Source organism: Nilaparvata lugens, chromosome 1 (genome assembly GCF_014356525.2).
Source record: "Nilaparvata lugens isolate BPH chromosome 1, ASM1435652v1, whole genome shotgun sequence".
Taxonomy (NCBI): Eukaryota; Metazoa; Arthropoda; class Insecta; order Hemiptera; family Delphacidae; genus Nilaparvata; species Nilaparvata lugens.
The window spans coordinates 44,053,431-44,073,672 of NC_052504.1; the positions used below are offsets into that span (position 1 = coordinate 44,053,431).

Sequence of the window (20,242 nt, forward strand, 5' to 3'; positions counted from 1 at the left end):
ATCTGGGAAGAAAACGGAGCTAGCACTTCAACAACCCATAACTCGCTTATTATACCTTTTAAAAATTTCAGTTGCCACTTTTTCTCACTCTTAATGATCTTGACAATTATATTGAGAAATATTATCCAATTTCAATAAAAAAGTGTACCAAACAGCCTTAATGTGTTATTCTAAATTGTAAAATTATTATATCATATTATAATATATTATTATAGTCATATTATTGTATATCAAGATTGAAATGAAATTATTTAAGCATGTGGAGCTGTTGTAGACCATTGAAAAGCAATTTTGAATAGTTTTTGTTATGTTTAGTTAATAGAGCTTAGGTGGTTATGATTATGAGTTCATTAAAATTGAGTTCAGTTTTTTGATAGCGGTACCAAGGTGAAAGTTCACAAAAAAATTATTAAAAAATGAAATGATTCGACTTCTCAATTCTCAATAAAGTAATTTATTGACAGTTGAGTGGAACTTTCTAGAGAAATGTGATGCTGTCAGGAGGTTGAGCTTCAGTATATATGTTTAGTTAGAAAGAAGAAACTCTAATTATTAGAATCCGAATTCGATATGGATGGAACAATACTACTCTGAAAATTATAATATATTCAATGCTGATAACATATTACGAATTTTGGATAACTTATTAATAAAATTATGCATTCGGTTGAAGAAATTTATATCAATTATTATTGGTCATTTGTAAGCAAATTTCAACCACAAATGTGTTTCCAGAAACTTGTAGGTATTGGTGATAGTTGGTAAACAAAAACATCCTTGTTCCATTACATGGATAGAATGATTTTTAGAAACATTGAGATCAACAATAGAATGTTCACATTTTTTCAGGGGTGCCTACCCCCCTGAGTATAAGAATAATATGAGTGTATTGAGTAGGGAAGTTATCTGCTAAATGAGTTCAAAGTCTCAATTGAATAACCTCACATGAGTAAAAGTTTGCAAGTCACTTCTCCGTAACGACAACAGCTACATGGAATCAGAATTTTTCATTATTGATAACTTGATTTCTTGGCTGTTGAGTGAAACTATCTAGAGAAATGCGATGTGATCAGGAGGTAAAACTTCAGAATTATTTCTGTTTATCCCTGTGAAGCTAGAAAGAAGAAACTGTAATCTTCTTAGAAAGATGTGGGTTGCAGCACAAAAATAATATTTCCTCTCCATGAACGTATATTTCTTACTTAATGTTGGCCATTTCCTCGGTGTTGTCTTTTTTCTGAAGAAAGTTGATTTGACTCCAACTCGCCAGATGTCGTATTCCATTAGGGCTCCGACCGGCAATAATGCTGAGCGATCTGTTCATCCCCGAGTTGATGATTGTGCTCTCTTATTGAATGATAGCAGCAATACATTTACGGAAACATTCTTAGAAAGAGAACATGATTGTTTGAAGATTTCTGGGAAGTACCTATAATTTTGATTCAATAATTGATAGTGCAGCCTATGCAGGCTTCATTTGAAATCCCTGATTCAAGGTAGTTAGTTAAATAACAGTAGTTTTGTGAACAGTAGACGCGATTATAAACCACAGCCTCCACTATACTGTCCATCAGAGTATAATTATTCTGCTCTGTATATCAGAGTATATTATATAGAGCTGTTTGGGTTGGCATATCGACAATGTTTATCATCTGTTGTAAACAATCACTATCACAAAAATGTTATTTCCTAGAAAACACACTGGAAACTGGTCAGCCCGAGTTGAGAACGGAGAAAGGTCGAGAGAAAATACTAAGTTACTTTGAGTTATTAATTATTGCATGCGGCATTGCATGCAATTAATAATATACTCGACAGGTAATAATAATTTATTATGAATAGTTCTATAGCCTGATTCTTTTGGAAATATTGGAGTATAAAGGAAACCTTTTTTACTACAGTATTATCCTTGAAAGGCCAAATTTCAAAAATCTCACGTGCGTGCAATATATTATATCGTGGATCTGATTTTTTTAATATATTGTATGGATACATAACTGAAGTCCAGAACCAATTTCTTCATACAATTCAATTCAATTCAATTTATCTATCATTTTATAAAATAATACAATTCTTTTCTACAGTGCATCCTTAAGTTATAAATATGAATCAATGATATATAACTTAAACAGAAATAATGTGATGAAATTTGAAAACAAAATTCTTCAAAACTTTTAATTATTGTAATGGCATTGGCAGGCAGTATATACCATAGACAATTACTCTGTTCGCTAGCAATGAGTCGAGATTACGGAAGAAAATAATACAGTAGTAATATATTCAGAAGTATTACACACATAAAATATATTCAGAAAAATAAATCATTATGATCTCACATTTCGTAATATTGAGTATGGAGCTCTCACCTTTATTTTCAAAACCTCAGACCACAGATAAGCAAGTGGAACAAATATATGGATTTCATCTTTATTTATTTATTATCTATAAGACATTTCATTTGATTTGCTGAAACTTTTTGTGTACATCACTTAATCACGAAAAAATATTTTGAAAAAAATGTTAGATTTCACCCAGTCATCGATTAGAATGATAAATTTGTTATCTATTTTATATGTTAAGAAATTTCCAGGTATTTTATTTATGAGAATATTGAAGTTGTGATGAAATTGCTTTCTGCTTACAGAGAGTCTGAAAAATCATATTATAGATTGATTTGTAAATAGTTTTCGAGTATTGTAACTGAGTGCATGGGGTTGTGGCAATATCTACTATTACTAGTAATAGTAGGTATTGGTTGTGGTGAGTGTTTGGCTTTATTAATAGTGTGATGTACCCAATGATTGTACAGCTACTGAATTATAAATTAGATTATTTATAGGCCGTTATACGAGCAAAATAAATACCATCATTGGAAAGAACCATAATCTCATCTAAGGCACATAAACGACAGTTATCTGACCTATAAAGGCTGAAACTAATAAATCAGTGATTATATATCTTTCAGAAACTTATTAACTAAAAAACCATATGTATTTGTGTTGTTTATTGTTTTGATCGGTGATTCAATATTTGAAGGTAGGAATTGAATCAATACTTAACCCCAAACAGACCAAAGCTAACTTGGCAACAACTAGCCAATTGAGAAGGCAGTTTGATTAATTGCTCACAACAGCTTGTGAAATGGTAAACCTTTGCCCCACTTGTTGGGTGATATTATGTAAAATTGTAAATTTAGTATATATAAGAGCAGTTGCTAAAGTCCCTAATTTGCGAATAAATTCGCAAATAGTTAAGACCGTCCGGCTCGCAAATTTTCACAACCGCAGCTCTAGCTCAGTGGTAGATACATGAATTTTCCAAATATATTCAATCACCCCAAGGTTCAATGACTGGTGATTAATAATTCTTACCGCTGCTTCTATGAAGTTCTTGAAGAATACCAATAAGGAAATCAAAAAGACAGTTGATGACTGATTACCAGTAACCATGCATCCAACTGAGAATAATGAAGACCAACTATAGTTTTTTCTAGTTGATTTTTAAAACGTTCACTATGAATACAGGTATCCACCAATTTATCCTTCCGAAATTCCTTAGAACTTACAACGCCAGTTCTGGAAGCTCTCTGGATCCTTATATGATATAACAGGAACCTTATTAATAGAATTATTAATATGTTCTTTCTGACGAACTAGTATGACTATCATCAAAGGATGATAAGTACTGAGTGCTCTTAATAAGATCAATATTAATTGATTCACTAATTTTATATGCTGTAGAATATTTTTTCTTGGTACTGTGACAGCCCAAACTGTATATGACGAGATGAATTAGGATAAAATAAACTTCTACGATTTTTGTATGCTGACATAAAACGCAAAATATATTCCCATAAACAATATATATATATATATATATATATATATATAAAATATTCTTATATCTATAAATTTTCAATATATATAAATTCTTTTCTAATATTTGAATAATTATCACAAGGTTTACTGGCATTCACAATTGTGAGTTTGAACAATTATAAATATATTATATTAATACTGATACTTGGATTTCCAGTCAATTCAGAATTCTACAATTGAAAACCTGTTTGGTCTGCAGATTTAATAGGACAAGCTTTGATCAAATAGCAAATAATAATTAATAAAATTGATATTTAAAAAATAAAATCTCAGGGTTTTTAATGAGTCCGTGCCGTGCATGGAAGTAAGCTTCCTACATATATCAAATAAAATTCATAAAATGTTCTTATAAACTATATGATAGCACACATTGCAAAATTTCCTTGATTCAAATTTATTTATATAGCGCTTTGATTAATTCCCCAACTCTCAACAAAAGGCCTTTATAAAATGAGCTCGTTTGATCTAACACTCACATTAATGATGTTCTTGACGGTCTTGTAGAATGAATTAATTATTTACAATAATTAATTATGCAGGTCCTTTTCATCTCGGCTGGGCTCGCGCGTGGTCCAGATTTCTTATAGATTTCTTTCCGAATTAAAGATATATTTATGGGAATTGATTACAATTATGAACTCTTCAACAACACCGAATTCACAAATAAATAAACATTAATTACAAATAGTTCACATTTAAAAAAGGGATTGGCTTGTTAATTCTAAAATTTAACAAGAAGGAAGAACCCTAATTTCCATGTGCATCCTCTCAGAATGAGATCACAAGCCAGAAGAAGGTGGTTTTCAGAAAAATTTTATCTCTTCCTTGAATGATTTGTAAGCTTCTTTCTGATTGGCTTTTAATTTAACAAACTCAATACAATTGGTTGCTTCAGATTCAGGGTTTCTTCAACTTTATAATAGAAAAAATAAATAAAAGTATTTATATGAATATATGGAGTGATTGTCTTTAACTATTCTGATAAATAAATCGCGATATACGATGCTAACATGTAACATATATTTAGTTTTTTATATGAGTTTTGTATACCCTTGATTTTTGTACTTTTTTGGATTGTAATAAATATTTATGCAGCAATAATAGTTGTCCCTATTTATTTACATAAATCTTCCTCAGTGTATATAATGCATCTTTTGTGAGTAAACTTTATAATTCAACTTGTACTGGTTGATCGAACAACCAGCTGATTCGTTAGGTGTTGATTCAAATAACTATCGATTTATCCTAGATCGATTGATTCATTCAAAAGTGTAAATAAACAATTCTAACCTCAAATGTACATGCAAACTTTTATTTTTTATGATCTGCCAATAATAAATAAACCTCTTATAATTTTTAATTCTGCCAATGGATCCTCATTATTGTTGAATCACAATTATGCATGTTTTTTCTTATCATTTTAGATAATACGATTACTCTTTTATCACTAACAACATTCGATTTTACTTGAGTGGTTCTTTGACTAGGTTATCTTTCTTTTTTATTTTATAATTCTATTAAAGTTCAATACTTCATTTCAAAAATATTTTCTGGTGCTAAAATACCACGTGACAAGCTATATAATATTGATTTTTTTTACTATAATTTCTATGCCGAATGGGCCTAAATATTTATTCATGAGCTGTCATGAAGCTATATTTATTTATTATAGATACGAAATACGAATTAGCTTATATGTGATGATTGAGGATCGACATTCCAACACATAAAAAACTATGTAAACAAAGAGATATATTTATCTATTATTATTATTACAAGCATGTGTATTGTTATATGTTTTTATACTTCTACTTTATGTTATAAAATTATGTCTATGCTCTACAAATCATTGGCTACTCTTGAAGTTATTTAACAAATGTATATTGTGATGAATGAGTTTATATTATTTTTTTTATATTTTTATGGAACCTAATAATAATTTAGAACAACTTACAATAAGGAATTTCACTCATTTAAAAGCTTTAAAGTTGGATACATTTCCACCACCCATTTGGCGTTTTGGTTACGTCACAGAATCTGACCAATCCCGAAGTAGTATGTAAATTTGGCGAGATTAATTTCTAAGAAGAAACTCAGGTGGAAATGAGAAGAAGAGGAGTCGTGACCATTTTTCGGAAATCACCAGTGGGATACAGACCTGGTCCACATACTTAATTGTTCAAAAGCTTTAATTCCTGTTTTAATGTAATTCAATCTTTGTCTTTTCTGTTTTAAAAGTTGTTCTAAAGTTCCTAAAGTAATATGTGATATTAATTTTTGCGATTTCATTTGAATAAACCCCAAAACTATAATAGTGAGGTCTGCTCGACGTTTTTGCCACACGTGAAGGATCCAGCTGGAATGATATATTCTAAGGCCGAATATACTTTGAATACAAAAATGGAAACAAAAGTCTACGTAAGTTATTCAAACATATAAAAGGGGATCCCCGCTAATCTACGAAAATTATACAACATATAAATTCGTCAATTTGGGAAAAGTCATGACTATAGATTTAAGGGTATAAAGTTATCATAAATGATTTTTATTTTAATATTCACGCTGTACTTAGCCGAAATGTCTATTTCCTTAGGCGAATCCCCACCCTGAAAATATTTTTATCTATTCATTTATACTATTTTTGAACTATAATTTTGTATAAGCCTACTTGGCCTATTTAAATTTTGTATGCTTTATGACTCTTTCCAAGGGCTATCACCCATCTCATTGTAATAAATTAGAAATTATTGAATTTTCATACAGTATCAATCATTTGAAGATTCAAATTTACTATCATTTAATATTCACTCCTTATCAGTTGGAAATTATATTCTGTAAAATCTGTTCATCTATCTATTCAATCTTTTGCTGTCTGAGAATCTTTTCCAGAATATATTTATATTATCTTTTCACCGCTCTGAATTTATTTCATTACACCTCCAAATTTGTTCTTTCTTGACTGACACATATCGATCGTGCAAGACACGACCTGTTTTGCAGTAGTCAGATATTTTCGAGTATCCTGCTTATTATTAGAACATTATTTCTTTTCGTGGTAGATGGTTGTCGATATTCATATCAAATAATAAAACTTTTTATTGGAGATATCCTCCCAAATCAAATAAAATCGACTGCCATCAACCTACCGCATCGAAGTGTATTGGATCCAGCATTCACAACCAGTTAATGCCACAAGGAGAGGTAAAAGGTCGTATAGACAACATCAAAATTAAACTCGGTACTCGAAGTATTTACTATTTTGGTTTGGCATTATGCAATCTTATAACCTATAGTATTTATCAGAGACCCGGTTCGCATGGATTTGCCATTTTGTCTGTTATCTGATATCTCTTCCAACTGTAACACAGGTACTAGAACCTAGTATTGTGGTTATTATTTGGAGAGTGAACTCACTCGGAAATTTATATCTCTGTCTGATCCTAGCGACAGCATTGATCATAGTAGACAGATTCAAACTGAACTGCATTTTATTAGACTACTGAATTAGATTCAATTCTAATCCACTACATTCTCACCTACAGCGTTAATTTGGAAATTTACAGTCCCTACTTCGGCTACCTTTGTAGACCGTCAACCTATCAGTTTAGCAAATTACTTTTTCCAATCAATCTTATCTATATACTGTTCACTCTGCCTGGATCCTCTGAACACTCTGAACTCAGTGATATCCATGCTCCAACAAAACAACTGAAAGTCAACCTAACCTATAACCACGAAGTACAGATTCATAAGCTCAAATTTTCCAACTGTTTATTTGGTTTTTTAATTCAATCACTCCAGTTATTGTTATTCTTTTAGTGCACATTCATGCCCCTCCACGGAGCAATATGTGACAATAGATACAATCAAGTTCTCAATATATTGTTGTCTGATCCTTAGGACGTTCATTTCTTGAAAAATGGCTTTACTTACTAGGATGAATCCGAGGTTTGCCCAGAGCTGCTCGGATCAAAAATTTCTGAAGAGTGAAAACTTTCTTCAAAAGAATATCTCATGCACCACCTCACACCTCCAAACAGTAGGCGAAGAGGACATGTGCATATGCTAAAATAATATATATTTCTAATAATGAACGGTTTGCTAACCGTGTTAATTTCATAAAAAGCGTGAATCAGATACTCCAATTTATTACAAATATAGAGTGTTTGTGTAGTACATTTTGAATGATCGTCCAACATAACATAAAAGGTATTTTCTTGATTTTACTTTTTCTATTTCTGGACATATGCAGTTGGAAGTTTCATGACTTTCAGTACTGTACAATTTCAGTTTTAAATTTGAGTTTGGTTGTCAAATCCTACATGCAAGATTTCCAGTTCTCAGCTATTTTCGTCAAATTCAGTCATCGAACAGAAAAATTCATTCTCGCCTTTCTTCTGGATTATAAAATTTCGAATAAAATGAAATCATGCTCTCTAATAAGTACCGAGTTACAGTTTTTGAAAAATAAGTATGATTTTGAGAAAAATCTATTTTGCTGAATTTCAGTTTTCAATCTACGATATCTTCCGATTGTCACCATTTGAAAATATAATTCAAGATCACTCTGAGCGTAATTCTGTGCTTCACAGCCTGAGACCAGTTAGAGTGCTCTATCTCATGTGAGTTTCCAGGTACACGTGATAAAAATGCTCCTCGTATTTCGAAAAAAGCTTCATTTTTATCTTCTAACATCATCAATATCTTCATTGTCTTCACATTCAGATCTCACACCATGATATTATAAGTTCATGAGATCATGTACTATCAAAATCACCCGTTAGATGCACATAATTTCAGTATTTCCTAGTTAAGAAGCGCGCATAAGAAAACCTCAAAAATCAAAATTTCATATACTTCTTACTTTTGACAAAACGATTGGATTTTCTTGTACATCACATTCTATTCAGCTTTTCAAGGCGGTTCAAATTCGTGTATCATAAATCAAATTCGTTCGCGAAATGGGAAATTTATTTTCGTGTGTTCTTCAACCCTTATTTCCAGACACAAACAATGACCTTTCTCTATATTCAAAGCTGTGTATCTCGGTTACCTGTTATAATAGAAAATTGTACTTGATCTTGAATTGCAAAACTGAATGTTTCACTCGCTGTGAACGATTCATGAAAAAATATACTTGTGAAGCAAGACTCGTTCGTTCAAGAAATTTAAGGAAGTTTCCTAATTTTCACGGTCTCGGCAGTTTATTGATGAGAAACTATATTTAAAGATGAATTCAAGGCATCTGAGCTTATATAGGATGAAGTTCACTACAATATGGAGCCGAGCATGAATTTCTATAATGCAAAATGTCAGACTCATTTTAGAAATTCTTAAATAACTGTAAAATCGCGAAAAAGTTACTGAAAAAACCCGGAAATCGACATTATTTTAACCGGCTGCAACTTCTTGATGATATAAATATACATTTTTCAAAGTCCTCGATTCATTCCATCCTTTTTGTTATATTTAGAAAAAGGCGAGAGCGAATTTTCCTGTCGATGACTGGATTTGGCGAAAATATAGCTGCGAACTGGAAAATGAACAAAAAAATACTATGTCTTTGGGGCACTCTGTGTTTAGCACAAGGAAAATTTGCATGAAAAATTGGTTCTGGACTTCACTTATGTATCCAAACAATATTATTAAAAATCAGAACCACAATATATATCACAAGCACCGATGTATAAAGTGACTGGACTAGATTCAAATTCAAATTTATTCATTCCTTGTACAATATTACAAAAATAATCAAATTGACATGTTCAATGTATAAATACAAAAAATCAAAGTACAAGAAAATGTAAAGCTCACAAGACATGAGTCTGTTCGTGAGCTTAATTAAGAAATATATTAAATTTAATAACTAGAAAGTAAAATACAACGAGAATGAAAAAATAGAATGAGATACAGTTGAATGTAAGTAGTATACTATTGAAATATAAGTAGCCTACATGTAACAATGTTCACAGTGAAGTTGTGCAGGATAAAAGACGTAAACTAGACAGCACAGCAACAACAAGATAAAAAAGTGTACTTTCTATAAAAAAGAAATATGTATCGTATAAGAAGAAGAAATTATGAATGATTTATAGGCTTTATATCAGTGGAGAAAAAGTGATAGAAGTTCAACCAACAAAGCTAATGTATATTACCAAAGATAATCAGTGGATGTTTTGATCCATAAGATGGTATCTTTCTTCAATTTACTTGGCGGAGAATTTGCAAGCAATTCCTGGGGAATGATATTTACAAGCTTAAAGATCAGATAGAAATGAAAATTTCTCCTTTGGAATGTGAAAAAATGATGGCTTGAAACGGTTAGTCTGATCCTTCTCCTTTCAAGTTGATTGTCTATGATCTGATCAATAAATACAAGGGTGAAGCAAAATATACTTCAAAGTATTTTTTGGCGTTTGTGGTATCACCCGATTCACGTTTGGGGTATATATTCTTAGCGAATATGACGATTTAACAACAATAAATAAAGAATATTGAAACCAATTCCCTAACTGCTTGGAGCAAATCATAACTCAGCAGGGTTTGTGATATTATATCTCACAATGTGTAGCGCAAATACGATTTTATGGCTTCCAAGTAATACGAGAGGTTCCATAAATTCTTCCATATCTCTCTTCATATCTTTGCAATCGAGCGTTACCCTCCCGTTCTATTAATCTATATTGTACCTCTTACTTCATTTACGAGACAAGACTTTCTGGAAAGCGGAAATTTCTAAAGGAACCAGGAAAGTTCATTAAATAACTGTCACTCTGTCATCATGTTTTATCAGAAAATGTTAGTTTATTCTACTAAAAAGTAAAACATGCCATCTAATTCTTATCAGAAATCCTTGCTAAGGACTTAGCAAGAAAACGAGGGTTTCAAAAGCTATATTCATACTCAATACAAAACAGCCAATCTTATCATTGTTTTATTCCACAGGGAAAATTGGAGAACTCATGTGAACACTTCCATGATGATACTGAATACAAGCCACTCTCGCAAGCTACTTGTGAACTAGAGCATAGATATCAAGAGATTGATACACTAACCCAGCATGAAAAAATAATGCTGGTCAATTCAAATATGCTTCATTCTTCCTTCTTATGCACTGATAGATTGGTTGTTGATAGTCATTATCGTTTTCTTGAAAGAGATTCTTGAAAGTATTGTAATTTGGTGGAACAGGGTTTTTCTCAGCTCTGTAATTACATCTTCGGGTTGAGCTGATGACTTGAACACTGAAACTGAAAATCTAATTGCGTTCTGTGTCAGTCAGCAAGCAAAGGCGAGGCGGCAAGATTGATAATCTCATTTTTAGCGCGGATTGTTGTTTTTTCCAGTTCTTGGAGCTCGACGGAAATGAGATTTTCAGAACTGAACTGACGCTGGCGCAATAAGAAGTTTTTATGGCAATGAAATCACGTCCACAAGCCGCAGAAGTCTGAATGTGATTATCGACTACAAGACAGAAACGTTGTTAATTATTGTCGTATCTTCAAAGCAGCCCTGCTTTCAACCGCAAAAAATACTCAACAATGGAGTCTTCAAGGGGTATTGATTTTTTTCTCTTGCAACTCCATGGAGATGGAGAATGAGTTACCGATTTTCAAATGCAATTTCTTCAGCTGAAGATTTTATCTGGTTATCTGAGAATGATGTGTCAAAAGCAAGAAATTTTTGTTATTAGTAAACAAGAAATTTCACAGCACCCATTATCCAGTTGTCCAATGAACATATAATGTAATATTTAATAATAATAATTTATAATTCGTTTATTTCACTGCATTTTTACAATAATTGGTAATACAAATACATACATTAAACATAATGGTTGAACATTACAATTGGTAATACAAATACATACCTTAAGCATAATAATTGAACATAGATAATAATATTAAGCATGTAACAAAAAACCACAGTGCATCCCTCTTTAGGCTAAACCTGTGTTGAGGGATGTCTCGCTCTCTAGTTGAGTCAACTTAATTATAATACAATAACAATTTTGAGGTATCAAACAATAAAGTAAATTTTATACAATAATCAGTGTGCTTTTCACAAGATGGGATTATGAATCTTTAACAATAAATTACCCAGAAAAAAAAATAAGTAAAAAAAAACATGCCTAGATTTGAATGAAGACAGCAAAAAAAATGTAAATAATATCACACTTCTATTAAACGTTTTTCTTCATAGAAGCGATTAAGTCTATTCTTAAACAAATTGTAAGTGGGTGCATCTGATATATCTAATTGCAGTTTATTGAAAAGTCGTGGTCCCTTAGCAAAAGCATGTGAGGAGGCCACTCTACTTCTTGTGAAGGGTTCTTTTAATTTATTAGCAAGATTTCGACGAGTGGAATATACATGTTCATCCATAACTGGAAACTCTGAACGTCTTAAATACACAAACTTCAAGAGATTTATTTCAAATAGGGTATCAACACTAAAAACGCCAAATTCTCCATACAATACTTCGGTTGGATATCTTATGGGTCTCTTTAAACATATTTTTATTATTCTTTTATTAAGAATTATGAGAGGTTTCAAAATTGAACTCCCACAACTTCCCCAGGATACAATACCATAGCAGATAATTGACTGTATCAGTGCCAAGAATACCATTCTTAATTGATAGATAGGAAGGACATTCCTTAATTGAACGAATTTATAAATTAATTTTCTAAGTTTTGAACAGATGTATGAAATGTGCGAGCTCCACCGTAAATGTACATCCAATACTACACCTAAATATTTTATTTCATTTTCTTTCTCTAATGTAGGACATCCACAGCTGTAGTATGGACTGGCACAATTTTTATTATGTGATACTAGTTTACAGTCAGTATCATCTGGAGGCAATCCAGAGGTCGACAATGAAAAGGGAAGAAATATAGTTTTTTGAATATTCAAATGTAGGAGACTATTCTTTAACCAGGACTTGATAACATCAAAGCATTTATTAGCTCTCTGGAAGGTGATTGGCCAAGTTTCCCCCCAAACTATAGCAACTGTGTCATCCGCAAAAGAGTACAAGGAGCAATTCCCTAGATTTATATTTAATAAATCATTTATGTATATTAAGAACAAAACTGGCCCAAGCACTGTTCCTTGTGGAACTCCAATATTCACATTTAATAGTCCACTTGTCTTTTTATCAAGCCTAACTTTTTGTCTTCTACAATTTAAATATGATTCAAAGAATGACAATGCAATACCTTTTATTCCTATTGCTTTCATTTTATCCATTAGAATTCTATGGTCAACTGTGTCAAATGCTTTTTGTAAATCCAGAAATATTCCTAAGCATTTCCCATTATCTAATTTGCTCGAAATTTCTCTTGTTACTCTGAAAATTGCATCGGATGAACTCATACCTTTTCGAAATCCATATTGATTACTGAACAAAATGTTGTGTTTTTCCAAATAGGATAGCAGCCTCGACTTTACACACTTTTCAATTACTTTGGATATACTTGAGAGTGAGGAGATGGTTCCTTCGAACCATTTCTAATAACGTATAAAAGCCTCTCAGACTTCGACCAAACCTTTGGACTTTGGCTCGTTCAACCATCAACCAATTTCTTCTAATTTGGACGATAGTTACCAAGTTCAGTCCTACTACCACCCTCATAGAGAGGAATAACTGTAGCCTTTTTACATTTCATCTGTAAAATACCCCTGTTGGAAGCAAAGATTCATAATATGCTTCAACGGGTCACATATTGCTGAAGAATTTTCTATCAGACATTTTGAATAGATTCCATCTACTCCCGGAGCAGTACCTTTTTTAAGCCCCAATATGTTATTTCTCACCTCACAGGCCGTAGCTGGATAGAAGAAAAACGACCTACAAAATGATCTATCGACCTTATACTGGATATGATTTGGATTTGAACCTGTCTCTTCGACCCTATTCGAAATTTTCTGTCCAACATCAATGAAAAATGTATTAAACTCTTCAGCCATTTGTTCACTTTCAGTGGATTTTACTACTCTACCATCAGGTATATTAATTTCTTGAATAACATTTTGGTCTCGAGATTTGGAATCAGTAGCGTCATTTATAGTTTTCCACACCTTTTTCAAGTCCTTACCGCAATTTACAAACTCATTTCTAAAGAAAATCTCCTTTGCAGAACGTATCAGTGCCTTCAAAATAGTGTTGTATTTCTTATAATAACGAACATTAATCGTGTTGAACGGCTGCTCCCTTATTTTAAGTGACATATTATTCCTTTTCCTGATACATTTCAATAACCCTTTAGTTATCCAAGGTTTCAATCGTTTCTTTCTATTACTACTTTTCTGCTTCGAAGATGAACACGAATTAAAAACATTACTATTTTATCATAGAATCTGCTAAAAGCTACTTTAGAATCCTTTTCATAACAGACTCCATCCCATGACACTTCATCAATTTTAATTTTAAACAGGTGGTCGTCAAAAAATAATGCATCATACTGTACAGGCTTCTTATTAGGCTCTAAACTACTATTTTTTATAAACTGAATTCGCCCCATAATAGCTTCATGATCTGTTATAGAACAATTGTATATAGCTGGGTTCAATGTAAATATCTTAGATTTGAGAAACAGATTATCAATACATGATTCACGATATAATGAATGGTGGAAATCGCTCATAAATATATCAAACCGTTTCAAAGATATTCAAATTTTAGTGTTGAAGTTTTTGGATATCTGTGATACAGAAATATTGCTCGCCTAGAACAGGATAGATTATTCATCACATATTCTTATCATTATCGTTCCCTAGCAACCTATTTTAAGCGTTTATAAAGTAGCTGCTGAGAGAGATTTATGTGATAGATATACCTGAATAATACTATATTCGACTAAACAACGAGTGAACAATTGAAACGATTCAAATATAAAAAAAAAAAATGGTAATGCGAAAAATATTATAATATTTGGAACTCCATAACTTATCATTTAATTGAGAGACATTTATGGGATTAATAATTTATTGAAAAACACTAATAATTTAGCAATATTGCACTAATAGTTTTAATTTTAGATGACTCTCTCCTGGATTATTGAGTTATGTGTTGGATATTCCTCAGTGATTGCTGCATCATCTGAGAAAACTCCGTAAAAGTGATCTCTGTTCGAAATTGACAGAATGCTCAAGTATAGACATTTAGAAGAAAACAAACATTTCATTGATGTTCATTGGAATCGACCACATCAGTATTATTTACACGTGAATTACCGGTAGTGTATTGTTAATGTATTAAGATTTGAGAAGATAATATGAGCATCTTATTGGTTATCCTCTCAATGATTGAAATGAATGGCTTGATTGCTCTTGTATAATCATGAAATATCACAGTTTATTACATTCCAGTACAATTATCTTGTTTCACAATCCATTTCTAAGTAGAGCTCATAAGTATCGTAATCTTGCCATACAATTACCATACAATAATTGAAGTTGATTTCATTCACTTCAGTGGTGCCATTTCACCAAACGGCTAAAGGGGGGCAAAAACCAATAGGTATTGGGGGGGGGGGGAGGAATACCCCCAAAGGATAGAGGGACCTGGGTTTTTCCCATAAATGTTACATTAGAGATGTTATTATATGCTTCATTTTTTCCAATTTTATACAAATGTAGTTGAATAATTGATAAATTCAATCATGGAATATTATTAGAAATATGGGTCTACAGAGAGGCCCTAGAGTAGGAATACACTGAAACAGATTTCTTGAAAATCATGGAGAAAGATAAATTTTTCTTTTACAATGACAATTTCAACAATTTCATTGGGGATCATATTCTAATAGGAAAATAACTTCCAGTTAGAAAGCTAAAGATACATCAAGCTGTTCCCATAATTATCAAAAACCCTTTACATACATTTTTGATTGTCTGATTGTGCCCTTCTTTTGCTTTCACTGTGACATCTTGCAACTTGTTAATTCTCACATTGACATTTATTCAATAACTCACTTATTGTGCTCTGATCAATAAGTGTACCCATTCTGTATTCAAACTATACCACAGAGAAAAATATATTATTTATTACTCTGTACCCGTATCCATACTTTCAAGTCAATTTTGCAACATTGTTGATACTGTAGAAGGAATTATACTACTGCTGATAAAGAAAAGTATTAAATCATTATGAGACTCTAAGGATTCGTGTAGATAGACCCGCATTTTCATTATTTATCTGATCCTTGAGGGGGGCCTAGGCCCCCTAGGCAGCTGATTATAAGTAAGAATTAATATTGATATTTTCATAATACAGTACACATGAAGAATTGGCAAAGTTTATGGTAAGGGGTGAGGAGGTACTCAGCTCTTCCAACTAACATCGGATTAGTTTTGTGCAGTCTACTATAACAGACGTTCCCATATGGATGTTACTATAGACGTATTTATCATCGTATTCAATTTCTGTTTGTTAGTTTGTTTGTATGTCTGATGGAAATCGAAAACGGCTCTAACGATTTTGATTAAGTTTGAAATATAGTATATAGTTTGAAATATAGAGTTTGTGATACGAAAATCATCATTTGGATTAGGACTCATGTTTAGGATAACTCACTGAGGGAACTTAAAAATGATTAGGTACGGTAATAATATTCATCAACCGAGTAGCAGCTGACTGAGAGAGTTTTCTGTCGTCAGTTGAAAACAGTTGATCAAGAGAGTTTTTCATCGTCAGTTGAAAATAGCTGATCGAGAGAGTTTGCCATTATCAGTTCAAACGAGACAGATGTGTTGAGTCACCAAGTTTGTTGACGTCATTTTTTTGAAGTTATTGCATGAATCGAGAAAATAGGTGCAGAGAGCAGCCGAGTGACAGCAACGAAACGCAAATTGAAACATAATGATTGCGGTAATATTAATCAGGTAAATGCTAAAGTAGTCAGTTTTTTAATATACCTTCTTCTTCTTCTTTGTCTCTCCCCAGTATGCCTTACAGCGTTGGGGTAGCCTCGGTCCACTTCCTCCATTTATCCCTATCCATCGCCATCCTCCTCATCTCCCGAACCGTCTTCCCTCTTCTTCTCCCTATCTCCTCAATGCGATCCTCATATGAATACCTCGGGCGCCCCACCGTTCTTCTTCAATGTACTCTAACATTTACAAACTGTTTTACCTTGCTTTCGTCCCTCATCCGTTGTACATGTCCATACCAACCCAGCTGCCTCGTTTCTATTCTTTCCCCAACATCTCTCATTCCCACTTCTTCCCTTATTCTAGTATTTCTTACTCTATCCCTTCTAGTCTTACCAACTGTCTTTCTGTGGCATTTCATCTCTACAGTCCTTATCTTATTTTCGTGGCTTGATTTTATTGGCCAACTTTCGCTTCCATATAGCATGATGAGCTCTATTATTGTTCTGTATACCTGGTTCTTTATCTTTTTATCAAGCTCTCTTTTTCCAAATATACAGTCTTTTATTGCATAGTAGGCAACAGCTCCCTTTCTCACTCTGTTCAGCACCTCCCTATCAATCCTTCCATCCTCCGAAATCACTGTACCCAGGTATTCATATTTCTCCACCTGTTCCATCTCCTCTCCATTCACCATTATATGCATATTATCTCTCATTCCTTTTGACACTGCCATCACCTTGCTTTTCTTGACATTTAAGACCATATGCCTTGATTTCAATTCCTCTGCCCATTCAGTTGTTGACTGTTGCAATTTTTCTTTTGAATCACAAATCAAGACAATGTCGTCGGCGAACAGAAGAGCTCTTGCACCGATCGGCCTCATATTCCAGTAACCCACCAGCGTGTTCTGTGTTCTTCTTTTACATATTTTGTGTATTTCATCCATGATTAGAATGAATAGCAGAGGACTGAGGCTGTCACCCTGTTTCACGCCTTTTTCCATGGCAAACTCCTCTGACACTCCTCCACCAATGCGCACTCTTGCCACCATTCCTTCATTCACACTAATAATTGCATTGATAAGCTTAGTGGGCACTCTCTTTCTATGCAATACCCTCCATATTAGGTTTCTTGGGACTGTGTCGAAAGCAGCATTCAGGTCCAAAAAGGCTAGGTATACATTCCTTCCCTTCTCAAGAAACCTTTTAATATACCTGAGTAATTGAATTATAACAATTCATTCACTTTTAAATTTCCATCTCCATGCCTTCGTACTTTCAACTCTGTTTCTTTGATATTGTTATCTTCATAGACGTGAAGTAGATAGATAAGGGTGGGTGTCTTCCATGAGTAAAATTAAATGTCTATTTCCGACTTCTGCAGTTGAATACTTGTAGCTAGTAGTTCTGTGAACAGTAGACCTCGTACAGCATTTATAAACCGATCTCATTGTCAATATGTCACCACAATTAGCCCTTCGGACATCGGAAAAAAGAAACCGGTACCGTGACGAGAAATCGTAAGTGTTGAAACGGCCAATGACTGATTGGCGTGTATTAACGATGACAATATTACCTGTTATAAATAAAACCGAGAGCATTGCCAAGCTGTAATCATCAAAAGCTAATTTACAAACATGCCAACATACATATACAGACAAAAGCAAATCCAGTCGTTGAGACGTAGAAAAATCAATCATCAAAATATTATCATGAAAAAATAACATTTTCCCGCTATTTTGGGAAATGATAACTGTATATCTTCCAGTATTGAAAATGACATTCAAAATGAAAAACAATACTGAATAATTTTATTATATTCAAAATTCTCAATGTTAGAGTAATTAACCCTCCAGTAGGCCTAGACTACATTCAACACAGTAGAACCTATATAATTTGAGGCTTACGGGACCAAGCATTTAATACGAATTTTGGAGGGTGACGAATTATATATCAAGCTCTGCAATATCGAGGCTGATAAAAAAAATACGAGAAAATTATATCATTGATACTGATCCCATCATTGCCCATAATTAATTCATAATATAGACTCTATGAATGAATATAAGAAAATATTGTTAAATATTAATTTGACATACTTGTAAAAGATTTCAGAGATCAATACAACTGTTCATGAGCGAGTTCTTCAACTAAGGGTGTCTCTAGTTATATTATTATATGTGAATCCATAGAACTTTAAAGTTCACTCCGTATGGGTAAATAATTCACAATCAGAATTCAAAATCCCTAAACTAATAATACCAATTACTATAAAGTTGAAGGTATTGCTATCACAAGTTGTATTATCTAATACATATAGGCTATGTTGGAAACAAACAATACCTAGACAGGCAGACAGACATTAACGAAAGCGAGTTGATGTAAAATTTGTATATTAATCAGCTGAATTTGGGGCATTAAGGACAGTATATGTGATTATTCTTAAATAGCATTAGCTGTTATGAATAAATGGGTAAATTGTGGTAATTGCATGCAATTAATATTCCAGCTTACTAATGATAAATCACAACACCCTTTTTCCAATTCACTTCATCAGTTGATGTGATTTTCGGTCTCTTCATCACTGGAGTTATTAGTTACTGTAGCATAATTTTCAATGAACTCATTACTGGAGTCACTATGGCATATTAGAGTATTTATCTTTATGGGAATACTAATTACAGTGTTTTTGAAGACAAAACTACGAATTATTGAGAAGTTTCAGTGTACTCACTAATCTTGACAATTGACCTATTAATTGAAGTTATTTTTGTTTTGTATCAAGAAATTTACTAATAGTTCTATTATTCAAGCTCCAAATAACTGCAGAAAAGAGAGACAACTGCACAAAATAGGAATGATATATAGGACTTATAAATAGATATAAAGGACTGATAAATAGGAATTATACAGTTACAAGATAAGTCATCGCCTGATATTACTACGAAGAGGGATAGAAAAGAGTGATAGGTTTCAGAAATAAATTGTCAATGTTAAGAATAGCCTACATGTGGGGATTCATCAGAACAATACCATTGTTTGAAAACCAGACAGCTCTGCGTAGTACAGTCCGTCCAAGAAGTATAACCTGAACGTCTTGTTTTTGAAGTGTCAGAGATTCGATGTGTCTGACTTTGTCGTTTCTGTACGGATGTAAAAGTGTTCGGTTTTGGCGCCTAACGCACACGCCAATTCGAGACTCTTTCAAAACAGTCTTTCCCTGTCGCTGGCGCAATGAGAAGTTTTTAAGGCAATGAAATCACGTCCACAAGCCGCAGAAGTCTGAATGTGATTATCGACTACAAGACAGAAACGTTGTTAATTATTGTCGTATCTTCAAAGCAGCCCTGCTTTCAACCGCAAAAAATACTCAACAATGGAGTCTTCAAGGGGTATTGATTTTTTTCTCTTGCAACTCCATGGAGATGGAGAATGAGTTACCGATTTTCAAATGCAATTTCTTCAGCTGAAGATTTTATCTGGT

General features: G+C 32.8%; 1 protein-coding gene and 1 long non-coding RNA gene across 3 annotated transcripts in view; one reads left to right on the plus strand and one right to left on the minus strand.

Annotated features, from left to right (window-relative positions):
- LOC120352715 (suppressor of tumorigenicity 14 protein homolog) overlaps positions 1-11,262 on the plus strand; it is a 115,987-nt gene extending 104,725 nt beyond the window's left edge. Inside the window, exon 6 of one of the 2 annotated variants that reach the window (XM_039434643.1) lies at positions 11,225-11,262. In XM_039434643.1, coding sequence (XP_039290577.1) covers positions 11,225-11,247 — 23 coding nt within the window. In that variant the 3' untranslated portion in view covers positions 11,248-11,262. Of the gene's footprint in view, positions 1-1,693; positions 1,819-11,224 lie in introns of those variants that run through there. The other variant, XM_039434640.1, reaches the window with a different exon arrangement.
- LOC120352719 lies at positions 631-17,002 on the minus strand. Its single transcript, XR_005572070.1, has 3 exons — positions 16,802-17,002; positions 12,196-12,197; positions 631-642 (listed from the first exon to the last, which is right to left on the minus strand). It is a non-coding gene; the product is annotated as an uncharacterized LOC120352719 (long non-coding RNA).
- Between the last annotated feature and the right edge of the window lie 3,240 nt (positions 17,003-20,242).